This window comes from Pocillopora damicornis, chromosome 3 (genome assembly GCF_964200805.1).
Source record: "Pocillopora damicornis chromosome 3, jaPocDami1.2, whole genome shotgun sequence".
In the NCBI taxonomy this organism is placed as follows: Eukaryota; Metazoa; Cnidaria; class Anthozoa; order Scleractinia; family Pocilloporidae; genus Pocillopora; species Pocillopora damicornis.
This window is the reverse complement of record NC_142672.1, coordinates 29,234,148-29,250,940: the sequence shown is the minus strand read 5'-3', so window position 1 is coordinate 29,250,940 and position 16,793 is coordinate 29,234,148. Positions and strand designations below refer to the sequence as shown.

The 16,793-nt window shown below is 37.2% G+C and overlaps 2 protein-coding genes across 10 annotated transcripts; one reads left to right on the top strand and one right to left on the bottom strand.

Moving 5' to 3' along the window:
* The first annotated feature begins 5,632 nt into the window (after positions 1-5,632).
* LOC113669890 (uncharacterized) lies at positions 5,633-13,526 on the top strand. Of its 8 annotated transcripts, none has more exons than XM_089199211.1 (4): positions 5,720-5,866; positions 8,216-8,345; positions 8,511-8,572; positions 9,210-11,357. In XM_089199211.1, the coding sequence occupies exon 4, from the start codon at positions 9,263-9,265 to the stop codon at positions 10,124-10,126; it is 864 nt and encodes a 287-aa protein (XP_089055337.1). In that variant the 5' UTR covers positions 5,720-5,866; positions 8,216-8,345; positions 8,511-8,572; positions 9,210-9,262; the 3' UTR covers positions 10,127-11,357. The 8 variants fall into 8 exon arrangements, 7 of the variants coding, with proteins under 7 accessions (XP_089055339.1, XP_089055336.1, XP_027041781.2 ...); XM_089199212.1 differs by having other exon boundaries at positions 5,732-5,866; positions 8,511-8,687; XM_089199213.1 differs by lacking the exon at positions 8,216-8,345 and having other exon boundaries at positions 5,633-5,866.
* Positions 12,734-15,293, bottom strand: LOC113669889 (uncharacterized). Of its 2 annotated transcripts, XM_089199209.1 has the most exons (3): positions 15,153-15,293; positions 14,898-15,071; positions 12,734-13,009 (listed from the first exon to the last, which is right to left on the bottom strand). In XM_089199209.1, exons 1-3 carry the CDS (start codon positions 15,207-15,209, stop codon positions 12,998-13,000), a joined length of 243 nt encoding a protein of 80 aa, XP_089055335.1. In that variant the 5' UTR covers positions 15,210-15,293; the 3' UTR covers positions 12,734-12,997. The 2 variants fall into 2 exon arrangements, with proteins under 2 accessions (XP_089055335.1, XP_089055334.1); XM_089199208.1 differs by lacking the exon at positions 12,734-13,009 and having other exon boundaries at positions 13,935-15,071.
* Between the last annotated feature and the right edge of the window lie 1,500 nt (positions 15,294-16,793).

The window sequence follows — 16,793 nt, the reverse complement described above, 5'->3', positions numbered from 1 at the left end:
AACAAACAAAAAAACAGAAAAGGAAACAACACTTTAAAGTTCAAATGGATCTCGACGCTGTCTAAAGTTCGCTTTTAATTGATATTTATTGAACCACTGTCTAATTTGGAAAACGAGTGATCCATTTCGTGACCTTGCAGTCACGTTCATGAAAGATGGAAAATTATTTTTAACTCGGGGGGGGGGGGGGGGGGGGTTTAAATTAAAATTCTTATAGTGTGTCTCTTTCATTTCATCAATACTCATCAAAAGAATATATCAATCGTAACGAGTATCTACGGGTATTTTAAAGGAATTCGTTATCTGGAGTGACAGAATGTCGGACATTTGTGTCATCTATCATTTTGCATATTTTGGAGTTGAAATAAATCAGCGCTAGACAAAGTCTTTAACTGACGGGCTTGTTTTTCTTTCAACAGTTAGGTGTTATCTACCGACCTTTAGGTCTCGATAATTCGTAGATAGTAGTAGATTACCTGCAACTTTGCACGTTTTTCGGTTGAGTACGTGCTCCAGTTTTCGTTCTAGCAAGGCAAAGGTCATCTCATAACAATGCCGGCATAGCGAATTGTATATCTGTGAATTTCTCTCCAAAACAATTATTTGTTAAACAAACAAATGTCTGGTTTCGTTCACCACAAAGGGTTGCCCGCATTCCATAAAGTTAAGTGTGATAAGAAAATTTTTAATTGGACCCGTTGTTTAACTTAGTGTCTTATCTTATCTAGCTTTAAATTAAGACCATATCGCTTTTGAGTTTTTTTTTCTTTCTTTCGTCCATGTTTGGTGTCTCTTAAACGTTTGAAGGAATTTCAAACAATTATCAGTATTTTTTAATTCACATTATTTTCATTTTTATTAGCTTAAAGGTTTTCGCGATTTCTAGTCATTATCCGTTCCTTAAATCCAATCAAACAATATAAGAAACGAAACAAGAAGGAATAAAATCAATTTCCTTCCGATCCAAGGCACTGAATCAATCTTCTGCTTTTTTTAGTTTTGTGCAGATCGAATCAGTAGCCGGTGCACGACGCTATTTTTTTATCTTTATGTGTAAATGATTAAGAAATTAGGAAATTGGACCCAAAAGTCGGAACTAACATGAACATTTTGAGGTTATTCTTTAGCACGGCAGTTGTCCTGACTCATCATTTTGAACGCGTGGTTGACGTCAGTCAGTAACATAATCGTGAATCCCCGACCCACTTGTGGTTGCTCAAATGTCGATATTTAAAAATGGTCGAAGAATTTTAAATGAATTTCTTTTATCAGAGTAAGGTTAGAGTGTTTGTGGATATAAATACGATAAAATTATTTATGAAGTACTTCAAAAGGAGTTTTTAATTTACTCAGGTCAAATTCATAACACTTTGCGATGGTCGAGGCACCTGCTGAGCGTTAAATTAATACTTCATTTTCTACTCCACTGTTTAATTATAAGACATAACAAAAACAACATTCTAATCATGCCTTTTAGCACCGGCATATTTTTCCCCTTTTCTTTAAAAACCGTATCTCTTTCTCTCTCTGTCTAATATGCTCGCTTCATGATCATGAGCCATTTCGAAATATATGCATACAAATCAAATTTCTGTCCTTCAAAAATCAAGATACCATGACAGTGTTTACCACAAGTTTCCTTAATTTTGAGTGTATTAAGTTATATCATGGTTATCATTTTTACGAGGAAATAGTTTATCAGAGTGGTCGAGATCTTATGGAAAAAGTAAACAGAATTAAGCGTTTTTCCCGGTAGCAGAAGTGGAATCATGTTTGATCTTATTAAAAGAAAGATTCAGTTCATTGTTATTTTAAAATTACCTTGTCGTGTCAGCATGTGAGCATTTCGCAATTGTTTCATTTAACTGTCGTCCTACGCAACAAAGAGACCACTTTTATACGGTCACGATCGGTCAATGATATTGCCAACAAGCGTTAAATGGACTATAGCTTCGGTTGCTTTGCTAGAAATGGCCAAATTGATCGATTTAGAAGTATCTACCTCTTTTGAAATAGTATCAGTGATGATAATAATGATAGTTTTAATGATAATAGTAAAATACATCTAAAGTGCTTCCTTTGTTTTTATTGTCGTCTTCTCACTGAATGACGATCTTTTCTAAAATATTCACTTAAAGAAAAGAATTATGATCATTTGCGTGTACGAGATTGTTCACTGACTTGCGTTATTTCCTTTCTCCGGAAAGGGAGGTACAACCTAATGATTCTTTCCGAGTCAGAATAATACTAAATGTTACATTTATCCCTTGTCATGAGCAGTTCCGTATACACTCTATTTTCCACATAAAGCAAAACTTAATATATCCATAAGCTATTTTCCGACACTATGTACGCTTGAAGCTTCCAAGGCCGGCATTTTCGGCGTCTTGGTTTGAATCGTATGAACTGGAAAACAGAGGAGAGCTATCCGTGTGCTCAAATCCCCAGTTTTTGAACCAAACAAAAAGTAAGTAAGATTATCAAGGAAACAAAATCGGCTAAAACCAGCTGAACTTTCGTTCATCGTTCATCTATGGCTGAAAAGGCAAATCATGAATACTGCATGTTCGAGAAAAAAAAAATGAATACTATCTAGGGAAAACATATGTATACTAAATAATGCAAGTAAAGAACAGAAACATGTTGTAGGGTATGTGGAAAACAAACTAAGAGGTCTTCGTTATTGTAGATGAAGGCCGGTTGCATGCATATCGCTTTGAAAAGCATGAATACCATACACCTGGCTCCACCTATCATCTCATTCACGCTATTGAAGCTATAGTTTATTAGTACTCTATCATACTTTCAATGTAAATATTAGCTGACAACAATTTCTTCGATGAATAACATGCTTTCTTGATCCGCCAGCAGAACATTTTATCTTTCCTCTCTTTCCATTAGCAGACACCTGCTTCTCCAGCAGTTACAGTCTATCAAAAATATTCTCCAAATTCGATAAAAAGAAAACAACGCGTCTTAATCTATTTATATCTTAATTTACTTTAGTGACATGTCCACAAAAGAAGCAACATTAACATTCAACATTTACGGCCCAGGTTGTCATGCTCTACAAGATGTTCATGTCTAGAGAGTGCGCTGTTGTCAAAATGATCTGGGATTCCTCAATGAATCATTCGAAGCACTCAAAGTTCCGCACATAATTTCTCCAGATTACATGTTTTTCGAAAGAACCGATAAAATCGACACATCTTTTTTAATGGCCGCAGCTAGCTAGCACTTGACGTACTTGAGCTGTCTATGGCGCTCTTTTGGCAGCAGTTAGCTCCTTTTATTGGTAAGATTTTCCAACTTTTTCTAAGTTGTGTTCATAAAGTCGCTCTCTATTTACTATCGAAAAAAATAAAACAAAAAAAAAACAGATAAAAAAACACAGTCTCATAAATCATTCACTCTTTCTCATTCTCTAACGCCGTCATCGTGTCTACTTATCTTTGAATTTCATATGTTAAAATTTTAACCGGCTTACTTCCTACTTGGCATTTAGTTTGTAAGACTGCTAAACTGCTTTTGCCTTTCACAATGGAAAACTATCTTTAGAGCGCTTACAAACATTATTATCTACCACAAGCTTTAAGGATACTTGGAGGAGTGTCTTTGGATACAAATCGTATTCGCCCTCGAGTTATTTGCGGGTGATATGCAATTAAAACTCTCCTAAAACCGCAGTACTATTATTTCTAATGGCATCAAAGACGATTACAAAAGGGAAGCATTTATATCATAAAAACTGCGAAACAATCTGAAATGAAAGACAATATATAAACGACCTTGACAAGACAATTTTTTTTTGTTTTGGTTTGTTTTTTTTGAAAGGCAAGTTCAAGGCTAAAATGTTTGAGATATTAAACTTTATCGATTGCCAAGATATAATAACGGGGTATCCTAGCAACAGGCGTTGGTGAATGACGTGTGTAAGCAAACCAACACATTCAAATACCTTTCATTCAGGAACACCTTTGAGTAAGTAGCTTTGTGCTAAAAATTGCGACGTATCTACATCCTCCTATGAGGAAAAAATGAAAGCTCTGTAAAGCCATCAAGTTTGCTTTATGAATTCACTCGTTTTAAAGAAAGAACTTTAGTTTTGAGAAATTATGAATCGTGTACGTGAAGGTAGTTACATACAGTCGGTCATATCAAACATCTTTTGAATCCAAGGTGATCCACTAATTTTCATTGTTCTACTTAATTTTAATTGGTTTGATAGTTTTCAATTACATCGTCGCGTCAATGCTTGTCTACTTGTCTACAAAAAGACACGATCACGTCTTTCCAGTGGCTTAAAGTGATGTACAATGATCATGACATATGTTTTATTTATTGATCAGAACAAGAGGAAACGCAAAATATGAGACAGTAGTGACTGTAATAGGTGAAAAACAAGTAACGAAAAAGGAGCAACAAAATGGCCGGATTTAACGATGCAAACTTCTGCCAGCCTATGACCTTTAAACTGAATTTTACCTTCGTTTTGTTTTGTTTTATTTTTAGTATCAGAGAGGAGATGGATGATTAACGCATACGATGCATACAATGCCAGGTCAAATCAGGAAGAAAAATTCCGACAAATGAATATATAAAAGAAAAAAATCATTCCTCGGTTTGTTTGTCAGTCTATTACTATAAGTAACCGTTAATCTTTATTCCGTTGTTGTTCTTATCATTATTGTTATGATCATGAGTATCATCATTATTAATATTTTTATTATCATTATTAGCACATTATCATCATCATTATTATTATCATCATTATCATTATTGCTGCTTTCGAGCATCTAGGATGGTTTGTTTGCTGTTTCATTTTCCCAACTTTTCTTAATCTACCGGAACAAACGAAATATATATAAAGAGATTACGTATGAAAACTCGAGAGGAAATTCCAAGGCTATCGCTTGATAGTCGGGCAAATGCCTTGTAACTTGCATTTCATTTTGATGGCATTCCTTGATAATTTATTTTTTCGATTATTTATTTATTTATTCAGTGTCTTAGTATAGGCGAATGAAAAAAAATATTCACATTATGTGGATTCAGATATACTTTTCACGAGTAAAAGTGAACATGAATGTAGAGAACTAGATTAAAATGACTCTGAGAGCTCAATGTTCGCGGGGAGAGACATAAGGAAAGAGGTCTTTTGTGGCTCCTTCAAAATGACAGAAGTGCACCTTCAAGCGCCACCCACGACTTTTCCCAAAGCAGCGTTTTGAACAACAGCCAAAAAGAACATTGTCGGCATCTCATTCACGACACTTTCATGGCTGTATTCAAAAGCATAAAAAAATCTTTATTTCGTTCGATTTGAGGTTTCGGCTTTCCTTTTTTTATAATTTTTCTAAACCAATTTTGTGGCTGCCCCAGGAGACTGAACTGAAATCCAACTGGAGGAATTTTTTTTATGACCTCAGGTTAGGAGAGCGAAACGAAAGATTAATTTATATGATAGCATCACGTCCACTTTTCCGATCAACTCTTACTTACGAAACAGTTTTTCTTTTGTACGTTCCTTTCGCCAGCATGTCATTATTAACCCATTTTAACCTATTAATAAATTTCCTCCCATGCATTTAGCAAGATGAAATAAGGCTAAGAATCCTAATATCTTTGACAGCGATGTCCTGTGTTCTCATACATTTGCATATTTGATCGCGGAGTACATGATTAGTGCATGACCTGATCACGTGCACCAGGAAGCAATTGATATCCGGCGCTGGATTACGTTTCGCCAGAGGGAACGGAACATACATCATATCAACAAATTGAATATATCGAGCAGACAACTCACAAGATTTTTACGCCGCGTTTTCGGCAGCCTTTAAAGATTGATCATCTGCCAGAACCTTGGGTAAGTTTGGGATTGGTGCCTATATTGCGTAGCATGTAAGATATTTGGCGTTCAAAACACCAGCGTAACACAGCAATGGTTTATAAACACGCATGAATGATCGTCGGAGGAGGGCAACAAAAGAATCTTAGTCTCCCGTAATTATTTAAATTTCAAACCTTCCGATTTTGCGACTAAGCAACGTTAAGCGAATAACAAAGAACTTGTTTGTGAGTTAAGAGAGAGATTTGGTCTACATGTAACAAGGATCTCTGTATACTGCTTGAATCAGCAACGTCGGAAGCGTTGCTAGTGACAGCAAGATAGTAGACTTTGAGCCCGCTCATCGCACAGTGGTCGCCTTTAATCTACGATTCTTATGTGAAATCGTGGCTCAGACTAAGCATTTCGCCATCAAGTGTAACATTTACGGACGTTTTTGTGTTATAACTAACTTTATTGCATCGTTTGATGCTCACATACTTGTTACTGTCGTTTATGGCGGAATGCGGAAAGAGTCTTCTATCAAAACAGCAGATGATATTGGTTTAAGGATCTTGAAAAATCGAGCAAAACGGTTCTCTCGATATCGTGACTAACAATCCCAGACGAAAGGAAAGAGTATGAAAGAAATGATAATCCCAGGCGAAAGGAAAGAGAGTAATCGAAATAGTTTTCACAAAAATTTCCGGCGTTTTGAGCAGCTACGTCCTTTATCAGGCACTTAGAAACAGGTGTATTAGCCATCACAGTAAGTGTTTGTCCTAACCGGAGGAGTACATTAAGTACCGTCAAAGAACGAGCTCAAAATTTTACGCCGTTCAATTCGCAATCCTTTCTCCATGTTTCCAACCACTACTAATTTTCAGGTTATTTTAAGAGAACTAAACTGCGATGAAAGCATAATCCTAAAGTCAGGAAATTTTACATTCATGCTTGAACAACTTATGAAAAAGTGGTTCGAAAGCTGTTTTGAACGAGAAGTCATTGAAAGACTTTATTAGAAAGCGAGGGTCGCTTCTCAGGAACTTCTCGTCTAAAAATAACAACGGAAAAAAATATCACAAGGATTTTTATGCACGTAGAAGCCTATTCACTCAAAATATTCTGGAATTTTTTAAAGAAAACGTAACACTACAAGTAGCTTGGGTTTAAGTTCAGTCTGAAAGACTTCGTACAATGCATTTGCAGCTGGAAATCGGTATTCATTAACTTATTTCCTTTACGTGATAGCTGAATGAGGAGGGAAAATAGGAAGCGTTCTTAATATTAAAAAAATATTATGTTTTCGTCGGTACCTCTTTTTAGATAAAGTAGCACAACTGATGACATACATTCATTATTAACACTCGAGTAACTGTCTGTAAATTTGGAACTTGTGCTGAGGCACCGCGGGGTGCTCTCATCTCTTGAGACTTGGCTCCTTAGGATAAATTAAACTTTTGCCCTGTAAAAAGAATCAGAGAAGATGCAACTAGTAAAATGGTTCAATCAATCTTTGTTAAATTACTGCTTGTTTTGGTCCCACTAGCAATTTCGCATAGGAGCGTCAGTGTTTCAGACCACGTACCTTTGTTTAATCGAAGCATACTATTTTGATGCGAAACGTGTTTTGAGGAAAATATTCCATGCATTTCACCAAGTGAAAGAAGAAGTTCATTTCATTCATTTACTCAGCTATTGAATCAAGCACAGAAACCATTTTTAAGGTTTCCTTTTTAAAACACTAGGCATCAAAGATGTCTGACCTGCGAATTAACTAGCTCGTTTATGCTGTTACCAACCATTGGCTAGCGAGAGGAAAACATACGTAAAGAAAAAAAATATTTACACATTTCAGTTATCATGCGCGTAAAGCAGAAAGTGACGACGATAGGTGTAAAACTTTATTTTAAAAATCCCGGCTCCTTTTGGGACTGAATAATTGGGATGATATGTTTTGTTCTGTAACCCTGCCTGCAATTACCAGTGAATGAATGGACTTTGGAACTCTTGTACTAACAAGACAATAGGAAACAAGGTCAGGTTTGAAATAAAAAACGCTCCCACTTGTGTAATTGTGCTCACTTGAAGACTGTCTACAAAAATTAAAATTGAAGCGAAAGCAAATTCGAGGCCTGCCGTAGCAAGAAAATAGAAAATGGTAAATACAAAACACCTAAAGCTATCTTTAGAGTTAAGCCATGCGTAGTTCATTGGCATACGCGTGAAACACTCCAGGTGCACGTGAGCCACTGAGTCGATCCATAAGGCGAGACACTTGATAGCTCAAGATTAATTACCATAGCAGTTCAACTTTGATTGACAAACTTTCAGCATCTCTCTGTTGCTTCCTGAGTGTTAATGATATTTACTTACAAAACTCATCAGCGAAATGAAATGACGCCATCAAGCCAACTAAAACGGTTCATGGGACAAGAAACCCAGATCTCTGCGTTACCCTTGCTGTTAACGTTTAAATTATCATCAATTGTTCAATTATCTCCCTGGATTTACTAAGGTAAGAGAAACGTTCTAGAAAAAAGGCACTTAACTAATTGTTCGATTCATCTAGAATAAATTTGACTTCACCCGGCTATTATCTTAAGCAGTGCCAGTGGCAGGGATGTAGGCCGTTTTCCAGTAGTTCATTTTCTATCTAAAAATATCATTCAATTCCTCTTAGTTTTACCACCAAAGGTCGTCATGTGTGAAGTTATTGATCAGTATAAGACACGCTCTGGGCAGGTAAATAAAGCACATCATTGTTCAACGAAGAAAAGGATTCACTTCTCTCTGCTAACAAAACTTCATAAAAAGGACTCATAACATGTTCATTAATTACAAGGCTGTTTATTGGGAGGTATTTTGTGTTCTTTCCTTAATTGAATTGTGTAAATTAACGTATAAGTAAACTCGCCGGCCGGTCGGGTAGAATCAGGCAGACCACAAAGAACAAAAGGCCAATAGAGGAATTTGTTTGCTATGCAGAAATTATTTGAACCACTTAACTCGATGAGCTGTCAGCAATGAGCACGATAGCACGGAAACATTTTTTCTTTAATAAAATGACTCAAATTCATAACACGAAAATTGCCAGTTTAGCATTGTTATAATAGAGAAAAACATAAATTTAAGGGCACAGAATCGAGTCATCTTGGAGTCATCTTAGGATTAAAACTTGGGGTGAACCTACTTTCTGTGAACCGGAACTTAGAATTATACTACTTAAATGACAATGTCATTTATTTACTGAGTGGAAGCTATTTTACAGAGCAGTAATCGATATGAGTTACATTCCTGAATGTTCTCATTGCCGGCCGTTGACTATGTTTAGGTTTAAAGAATTACATAACAAACTGTATTTCACTTCGTTTGACTATAGGTGATGCGCTTAGCCAGGAAAGGATTACGGAAACATTTCCAGCTCTGCTCACAATGAAGGAAATATCGATGAAGAAGTCAGACAAAAGCCTCCTACCATTAAGAGGCAAAATATCTCCTCCAACGATTTTAAACTGCGACAACCATGCCTATGAACAACCATACCTCGATAAGGAAACCGCTAATGATATTTCCAAAAGAGAAAGGATGTTTTCTGTATCTTCGAGGAGTGCCTGTAGTTCCAAACATGACTCTAGTTTGTCTGAAGTGAGATCCATGACTCCTCCATTTACACCACCGACGAACAATACAAATGGGGATCAAGGGTTCCTTGTAAGACGACCTTCGGAACATTTTCTTGAAGTGCTAGGAGAACATAAATCGAGGGAAACGCTGCCTAAGGTATTGTCAGCCTCGTGTCTTCCTCCATTGCGAAACGCGTCTCAAGGAGAAGACGCTATCAAGAAGAATCTTAAAGATCTGAAGGGAACTAATGGTGTAATGAATAATAATTACGATGGAACCTTTTCACGCCCAGTTGCACCTGATAACAACACATTGCTTCTTGGACCTGGAGTTAGGAGAAGGATGTCAACACCAATTGGCGTTGAGAAAAAATATCTTCGCAAAACGAATTCTTTGCCTTTAATCAAAACTGGCTTTGCACTTACAACGGGAACAGACTGTATAAACGATTCCGCCTTCCACAAGCGCACAAAGTCCGCGTTCACAAGCCAGGAAAACAAAATAGACGAATGCGTCGACCACATTCAAAATGTAAAGATCGATGAGTATTTAGACGAAGAATTGTGCGACGAAGACGGAATGATCGATCAGAACGATGATGATGAGACATTCGAAAAATTCTCAATGATTTGCCATTGGCTGAAAGACTGCGAAAAAGCTAAAATCACTTAGCAGCTGGATTCAAACAGACATCCAGGAAATGTCTCTGTAAATATTCGCTTTGGTAGTCTTTGCAGACCTTGCATGCATGTTGCGCGTAAGTTATCAGCTCTCTGTTTGACTTTATTGATCATTTATCAAACCAGCTGTTGTTCCTGGGACGAAAAGCTTTTAACCGGTACTTGGTTCTTTTGATACATACAGATGATAAAAAGTCTGCTAGAGGAAAGCCAACCTTATAAGCTGCGAATTGTTTGGTTTAGTTGAACTTTAAAACTGGCTACAACACTATTTGGATTGTTCGTTTAAATCGAAAACTTAAGAAATTATCTGAATTTTTTGGTTGATTAACAAACAAGACGAAAAACGAAGTACACATGGGCGTTTCAGCGATACAGGAACAAGCATTGCCGGTCGCTAGCTTTCTTTGAACTATTTTTAAGAAGGAAAATGATCTATATTCCCCGCTATCGATTTATTTCTTATCGTTTCAGTATCATGAAGTTTCTATGCCATAACGATCGATCAATCGATATGATGACTGAGCATTCTTCAGGATTAAATAGTATCACTTTAATCATCGCCTATGTAAGGCAACAAAGAAAAACGAAAACAGTTGCAGCCCATAATTATTTATTCACGGTCTTTTGGAAATCATCCGCTTCACGCGTGATTCTTTACTGACCCGTAATGTCCTCTGCATTCCTCCAAATCCGGAGCGGATCTGAGAAATCAAGACGTCTTCCCCGACTGGCGCGGGGTCCTATAAATAATTGTCCATAGCTGCGAAATGAGAGTGTATATAGCGAACTAATGAAGAGCTAAATTGATACAATTAACTGCCAAATTCTAAAATCCCTCAAAAGTTCTTTATCAAAACACCATGTGTTTTTCATTGTCTATGGTGTCATTCTAATTTATACAGTGCCTGATTGTACCATAATTAGACTCTGAGTTAGGCCTCCTTGAAAGTTTTATTCGCGCTCAGGAAAGCGGCTTGTGTTTGTGTAAGGGCTTAGCTTCCTTGAAATTTAATTTATTTGGTCTGAGTATCTGGGTGGTATTTACTTTGTATTTTGTGAAGATGATACTCAAAATCCTTGTTATGACATATGAAGAGTCAAGTGGGTTATCGGTTTGGGAATTTGTTTCAAAAAACGATGTGTGATTTATATATTTCATTTCATAATAATATGAAAATGTTTGAGGCAAAACTTGAAAGAATAAAATTCTTAAAAGTCAATGAGCGTTGTTTAGCGCTATTAATACATGCTCACTTTCCATCCCATATTGAAGGCATGAACACTTTGTGCACTGGCGGTCTGTCAAAGGCATGGCAGGGAGGGAGTTCGTTACTCGACTAACAACCCTTATAAACAAAATGTGTAATCTGTTAGTATATTGATCTCTGTATAACATTGCTGCATTGCACTGGAACGCTGAAAAGCAAGTTTAGAATTAGACATCGACTCAGAGCTGCAGGCATTCCAATCTTAAGAACTCGAAAAAACCAGAGCGAGAAAGCAAGTAATCTCCATGGCTTAATGGAAAGAGTTGTATGGATAAAAACGTTAATTGAAACAATAATCCTCATCCATCTTCCTTCTTAAAAATTATTCTTGATTGGACAATTGAGATCAAAATTTGTCATCTTTCTTGATCTTGATTTATTAGATGTCGTGAGCGCTGGTTCGACGGTGAAGCATGGCACGCTTAACTTCAAAATGACTTTGAACTATCTTTTTATAAAAGGATAGTTTTTGAGTTTGAACACCGTGCTATCAACAGCTTGAGGGAAGAGATAGAATGAACGGAGGCGATTTAATCCTTCATTAAGAGAATGTCACAACTTTGGTTAGTCCTGTGATGCAGTAAATCTGTTTACCCTCCCTTTCAATCACAGAAACATTCTCGGAGGACAGATTTGAGAGAAGCGTGGTTTGTGAACGAAAAAGCGGTAACAGAACAGCAATTTCACAAAAAGGCCATTTAAACAGCCTGTGAGGGTCCATCATTTATTTACGAAAGACAGAATGCTTCATTGACTATGAAAGTCGATAAGGTGTTGTATAGTTACCAGCCCCTACACGATCTACCTGATCTTGACGTCACCTCAAGTTCTCGGCCTATCCATGTATTGGAAGAAAAAGTTAACAACGTATATCAATTTTGAATGTGTTCAGTTCTAGACCACGTAAGTAGAATGATCTCATTTGGAAGAAGAAAGTATTGCACTACAAGTGCAGTCTCCGTCGATGCCTTTGCTTCGTTGTGTTGCTCAACAAGAGCAGAAAACTGCCAAGCAGTATAGTGCAGAATGTACTACGGTTACATTTCTTTAAAGCGTGTTAGGTGATTGGATTCAACGAATGTATTTGTTTCTAGTGTCTTGTGTAACAAATTTAAGCTTGAATCAGCACTGGAACATAGAATGGATAAAAACTGCGTGGTCATGAAGATCCGCATGTACTTTTTTAAAATTAAATCTGTAGATTGAAATACAATGCTACCGGAAACGTTTGAGTATTTGAAAGGAGGATTTTAGAAAGTAATACAAATCACTTTTTCCAGAGACTTATTCTCTGCTTTGATAGCTGGACAAATACAGTTCCTGTGTTTAGATTATCCGAGGTATTGTGAGCTTCTTTATTTCGTTTCAAACATAGCATGATGACAGATTTTTCAGAAAGAACAATAACGTTAGACTAAGATGACAAAGGTATTATTCATCATATAGATACTACGTAGCTGATTAACATATAATTTTTTTTTCCTTAGTAAACACGCTTGTGTTTGATTGGGGGCTGTGCAGCAACATTCCAGGCTACTGAAGTGTGTGAATCCACGGTTAAGTGGCTTCGAGGTGGGTAACACGGCTCAGATCTAGAGGTGAAGCTGAAATAAAAATAAACTGCCTAAGTGAGAGGTACAGTTTACCACGGGCTGTAACAACAAATCTGCAACGACAGGCTGCCCTTACCTTATCTACTACAGCGACAACCATTAACACTGATATGTCAATGCTCAACGAATAAAATTTTTTTGTAAAAATTGTATATCGCAGCAAAATAATATAAGTTGAAAAGAAATGCAAAATAACCGCGCCACAATTTCTTTCAGGTCAAAAGAAATAACGTTGACATCAAAAGTAGGAGATGATAAATGACTTTTTAACATCAAACCCTAAGCTAATTAAGCAGATCAGGGGACTGCAGATTGCGTGCGTATGAGCTAAAAAAAATTCAAGGACAAAAGCATCTGTGAGATTAAGAGAAAATATGTTGCCAAGAGAGGATACTTAATCCGTCTTAGTTGCAAAGAAAAAGAAAAGAATACCATTACAGTCAGAGTACCCAATCTTGCTGCAGGATTGTACTTGAAAATAATGATAATAAATAAATGTGCAAAATAAGATTTCAGCTCCTATTTTGCCTTCTGAATTTAGTGAAGAAGAGTTTCTACTCCGCCAAGTGTGTCTGGCGCTGAACCGGATTATTCTGTCTCATATCAATCATCCAAAAGGGTCCATAGTGCCAGCCAACCCTTTGTCCCCCGTTTTAAAAAAAGATACATAATACCGTGTATTTTTGTGTATAAGATGCAAACGACTGGCTCATTCGTAAGCGTTCGTCGAGGCATTAAGCTCGCGGAAACACAGAGGTTCTCAGCTTGAACTTTTCATGTGCTTCATGTCTCGATGAACGCACAGCCAACACATTATGCGATTATTAAGATCATTTTCAATGCGGTAGAGTAAACATTTACAACGCTTTCCAAACAATTTTGTGTTTTCCAAAATAGAGTTTTCCGCTAAAAATGGTTTATTTAGGAGTAAATTTAGTGTCGATTCTGCAAAAAATACGTCGAGTAACAACAACTTTTTTTCTATAGACCCAAACGAAGGGTGACTTCAAAGAAGCACTACCTAGGCAGAAAGCACGGTCGGTGGAAAAGTTCCTCTGATATAATTAAGCTTCTGATACAACCGTACTTGTCATCAGCCTACACAAGGGAATGTGAAGGACGCTCACGCCTCTGAATTTGAAGAACGGATCTAATAACTATGTTACAATTCAGCTTTTAGTTGGTAGTTTAAAATAACGAAACCAAAACCAAAAATAACTGAAATCTTCGTGCCCTGGACTTATTTAGATCTAATATTAACGTCAGTAAGCCAGTTTTTGATCATCTGTCTCGCCAGGGCGGAATCTTTACCGCGCTGAGAATCAAAGCTGTCCGCTAGATTTTGACGACAAAGTTTTGCGTTCCATTCCAGAGGTCTTTGCGCAAAAGAGTCGATGGGATGGGGACCGCGGCTCTTATAAATATGAGGGTTACTAATCGACGTGACAGATGTCGTGACAGAATCCCAAAGGCGTGACATTGGAGAATTGAGACCCAAGAGACCCTCAACATTGTTTCTTACTTCCTTTTCCCCTTCTACGTCATTTTTGTTGCATTCTTCGTCATTAGAGTCTGTCGACCAACTATACGGAGCCGGATTACCCGCAACAGGGAAAGTATCAACGGAGATGGTCACAGGGAAACGGTTTTTAACTCTTATTTCACGCGCCTCACTGAGCGGGGAACCAGGGCAATCAACTCTGAACTTTCGTTGTCGAAATGTAGGCATAGCATCGTGGTCCTTGTTCTTAAGAGTAGATGGTGGAAATGGCAGCTTTATCCTTGGAATTAGTTGCTTTTGTTTATACTGAAATTCCTTAATCTTACTTTGATTTTGCACCTGTCTTTGATCAGAATGTTCCATTTGTTTTGAGCTTACCGCTTGACTGGTCTGCGATTCCAGATCTTCTACCACTTGAGGAAAATGACCTTCAAAGCAACGATTTTCTTTCATGTTGGTTTCTTTTCCCTTTAAGGCATAATGTATTTCGGAAATTTCTTGCTTCTCGCAAATCCATTTGTCAGAAAATCCATTTGATCCAGCTGGTGTTCTCTTCAATGTAAGTAAAAAAATTTATATTCAACGGGGTTATAACGACTAACGAGGTCGTTTTATCTACAAGTTTGAGGTTACCTGAAAATTGGTGTCCACGTTGGGTTCCTTTCTTCGACGACGTACACAGCTTGCCATTGTTTTACCACTGAGCTTAAATAAAACAACTGGAGTCTTATGGTGGCTTAAGGATTCCAACTAATTTCGGAGTAATTAAGATAAAAGGTTGTTTCAAGTTGACCTGTGACGCGAGTCAGCGCTTTGCACCGAGTTCAAGATCGTTTCAGACAGTCGCACCAGAAGTGTCAGTCATGAAAAACGCATCACTGTTCATCTCAAGCCTTTCTGTTAATAGGTCAACCCAACTGGAACATTGCTGTAATCGGTGATAGTGAGATCGAGAGAAACTGCTTCATTTTAATATTAGCCGTAAGTTGATGACGGTACAGATCACTAATGCTTGAGATTTGACTGTTTAAGGTTTGACAAAATTATACGTTGAAGCGTACAATTCATTACGTTTTGAGGTAAAAAATTGACATAATGCAAACAAGTCAACCGACAGTTGGGTATAATTAGCATTTTATTAACTTGCACGCCAGTTTCGCGTTTCAATACCGCACCTACTTTCATTGTAGAGCGTTTCAGCGAATGAAATAACTGGATGTAAAGGCACATTTCCATGACAACAAACAGACTGTCATTATTTATGCATGGTGTTACAGTAAGTTCCAGAATAGCAGCAGTTTAAATCGGTTTCCAAAGTGCTATTCTTTATTAGGCACTTAACAACAGGAATATCGGAAAGCCAAAAACCTTTCACTATCAGGAGGAGCTATCCATTTGACCCGCCCATATCGGATTGGTTATTTAGGATAAAGGAGCAGGCCATAAGATCTGATCGCAAACTCTTTGATAATCTGCCAATTTCTTTGGTGGCTTTTTAAGTAAAAATGTTGAAACTCTAGTAACATTTTGAACTTCTGTTAAGGAGCCCGAATAAATTCAAAATTCGATCGAATTCGAACAGGTTCCTCCCAAATACCAGCTGGGTGCTACTACCAAATTAGCCTGCAGTGCAGGCGTTCTGCGAAGACGAGAGAGCGTCCGGCCGTTGCAAGAAGTCTGGATGGGAGCAGAGGAGTCGAATGCTATTATGCTTATTTAGGAGAGGAAAACCAGGCTTAATGTTGCTCATAAATTCGATAACTGGTTTCTTTTGTTGTTATTGTTTTTTTTTTTTCTTGATATAATTATTACACCATACCCCAATATGCAATAAACATGGACTTCCAATTTAGGAGTATGATGTCGTCCCAGCGCATGTAAAGTAAACAATTGCCTTCTCTATGTGTAAATTTGGAACAAATTTTAATTTCTGTGTGGTTCAATCATGACGGCAAATAGCAAATAAACGATGTAAACAAGATAATCATTGTGTAACTAGGTCATCGGTGTACCCCAAATGATTAGTTTGCGTCACAACGGTTTTTACAAACGGAGATGCCTGAAGAAAGCGCCACAATTATCGCTTCTGAGCTCGCCTCGGTAAAGATTACTTAGCGACCTAATGAAAACAAATGCAGATGCTATACGAATATGTAAACAGTCTCATGCTTCTGTATTATGACGCTCATCAACCTAACGAACTTTTTTGAACACTTGTCGACAATTTTCTATTTTTCTTTTTTTTTTTTTTTGGCATAATTTTATCTCTATCAT

What these genes read in the sequence shown, in the direction of transcription:
- LOC113669890 (XM_089199213.1), top strand. Translation starts at nt 9,263, where the DNA reads ATGAAGGAAATATCGATGAAGAAGTCAGACAAAAGCCTCCTACCATTA.
- LOC113669889 (XM_089199208.1), bottom strand. Translation starts at nt 15,209, where the DNA reads ATGGCAAGCTGTGTACGTCGTCGAAGAAAGGAACCCAACGTGGACACC. An exon ending in ACGTGGACACCAATTTTCAG is followed by an intron (nt 15,072 to 15,152) that starts GTAACCTCAAAC and finishes CTTACATTGAAG; the next exon opens with AGAACACCAGCTGGATCAAA.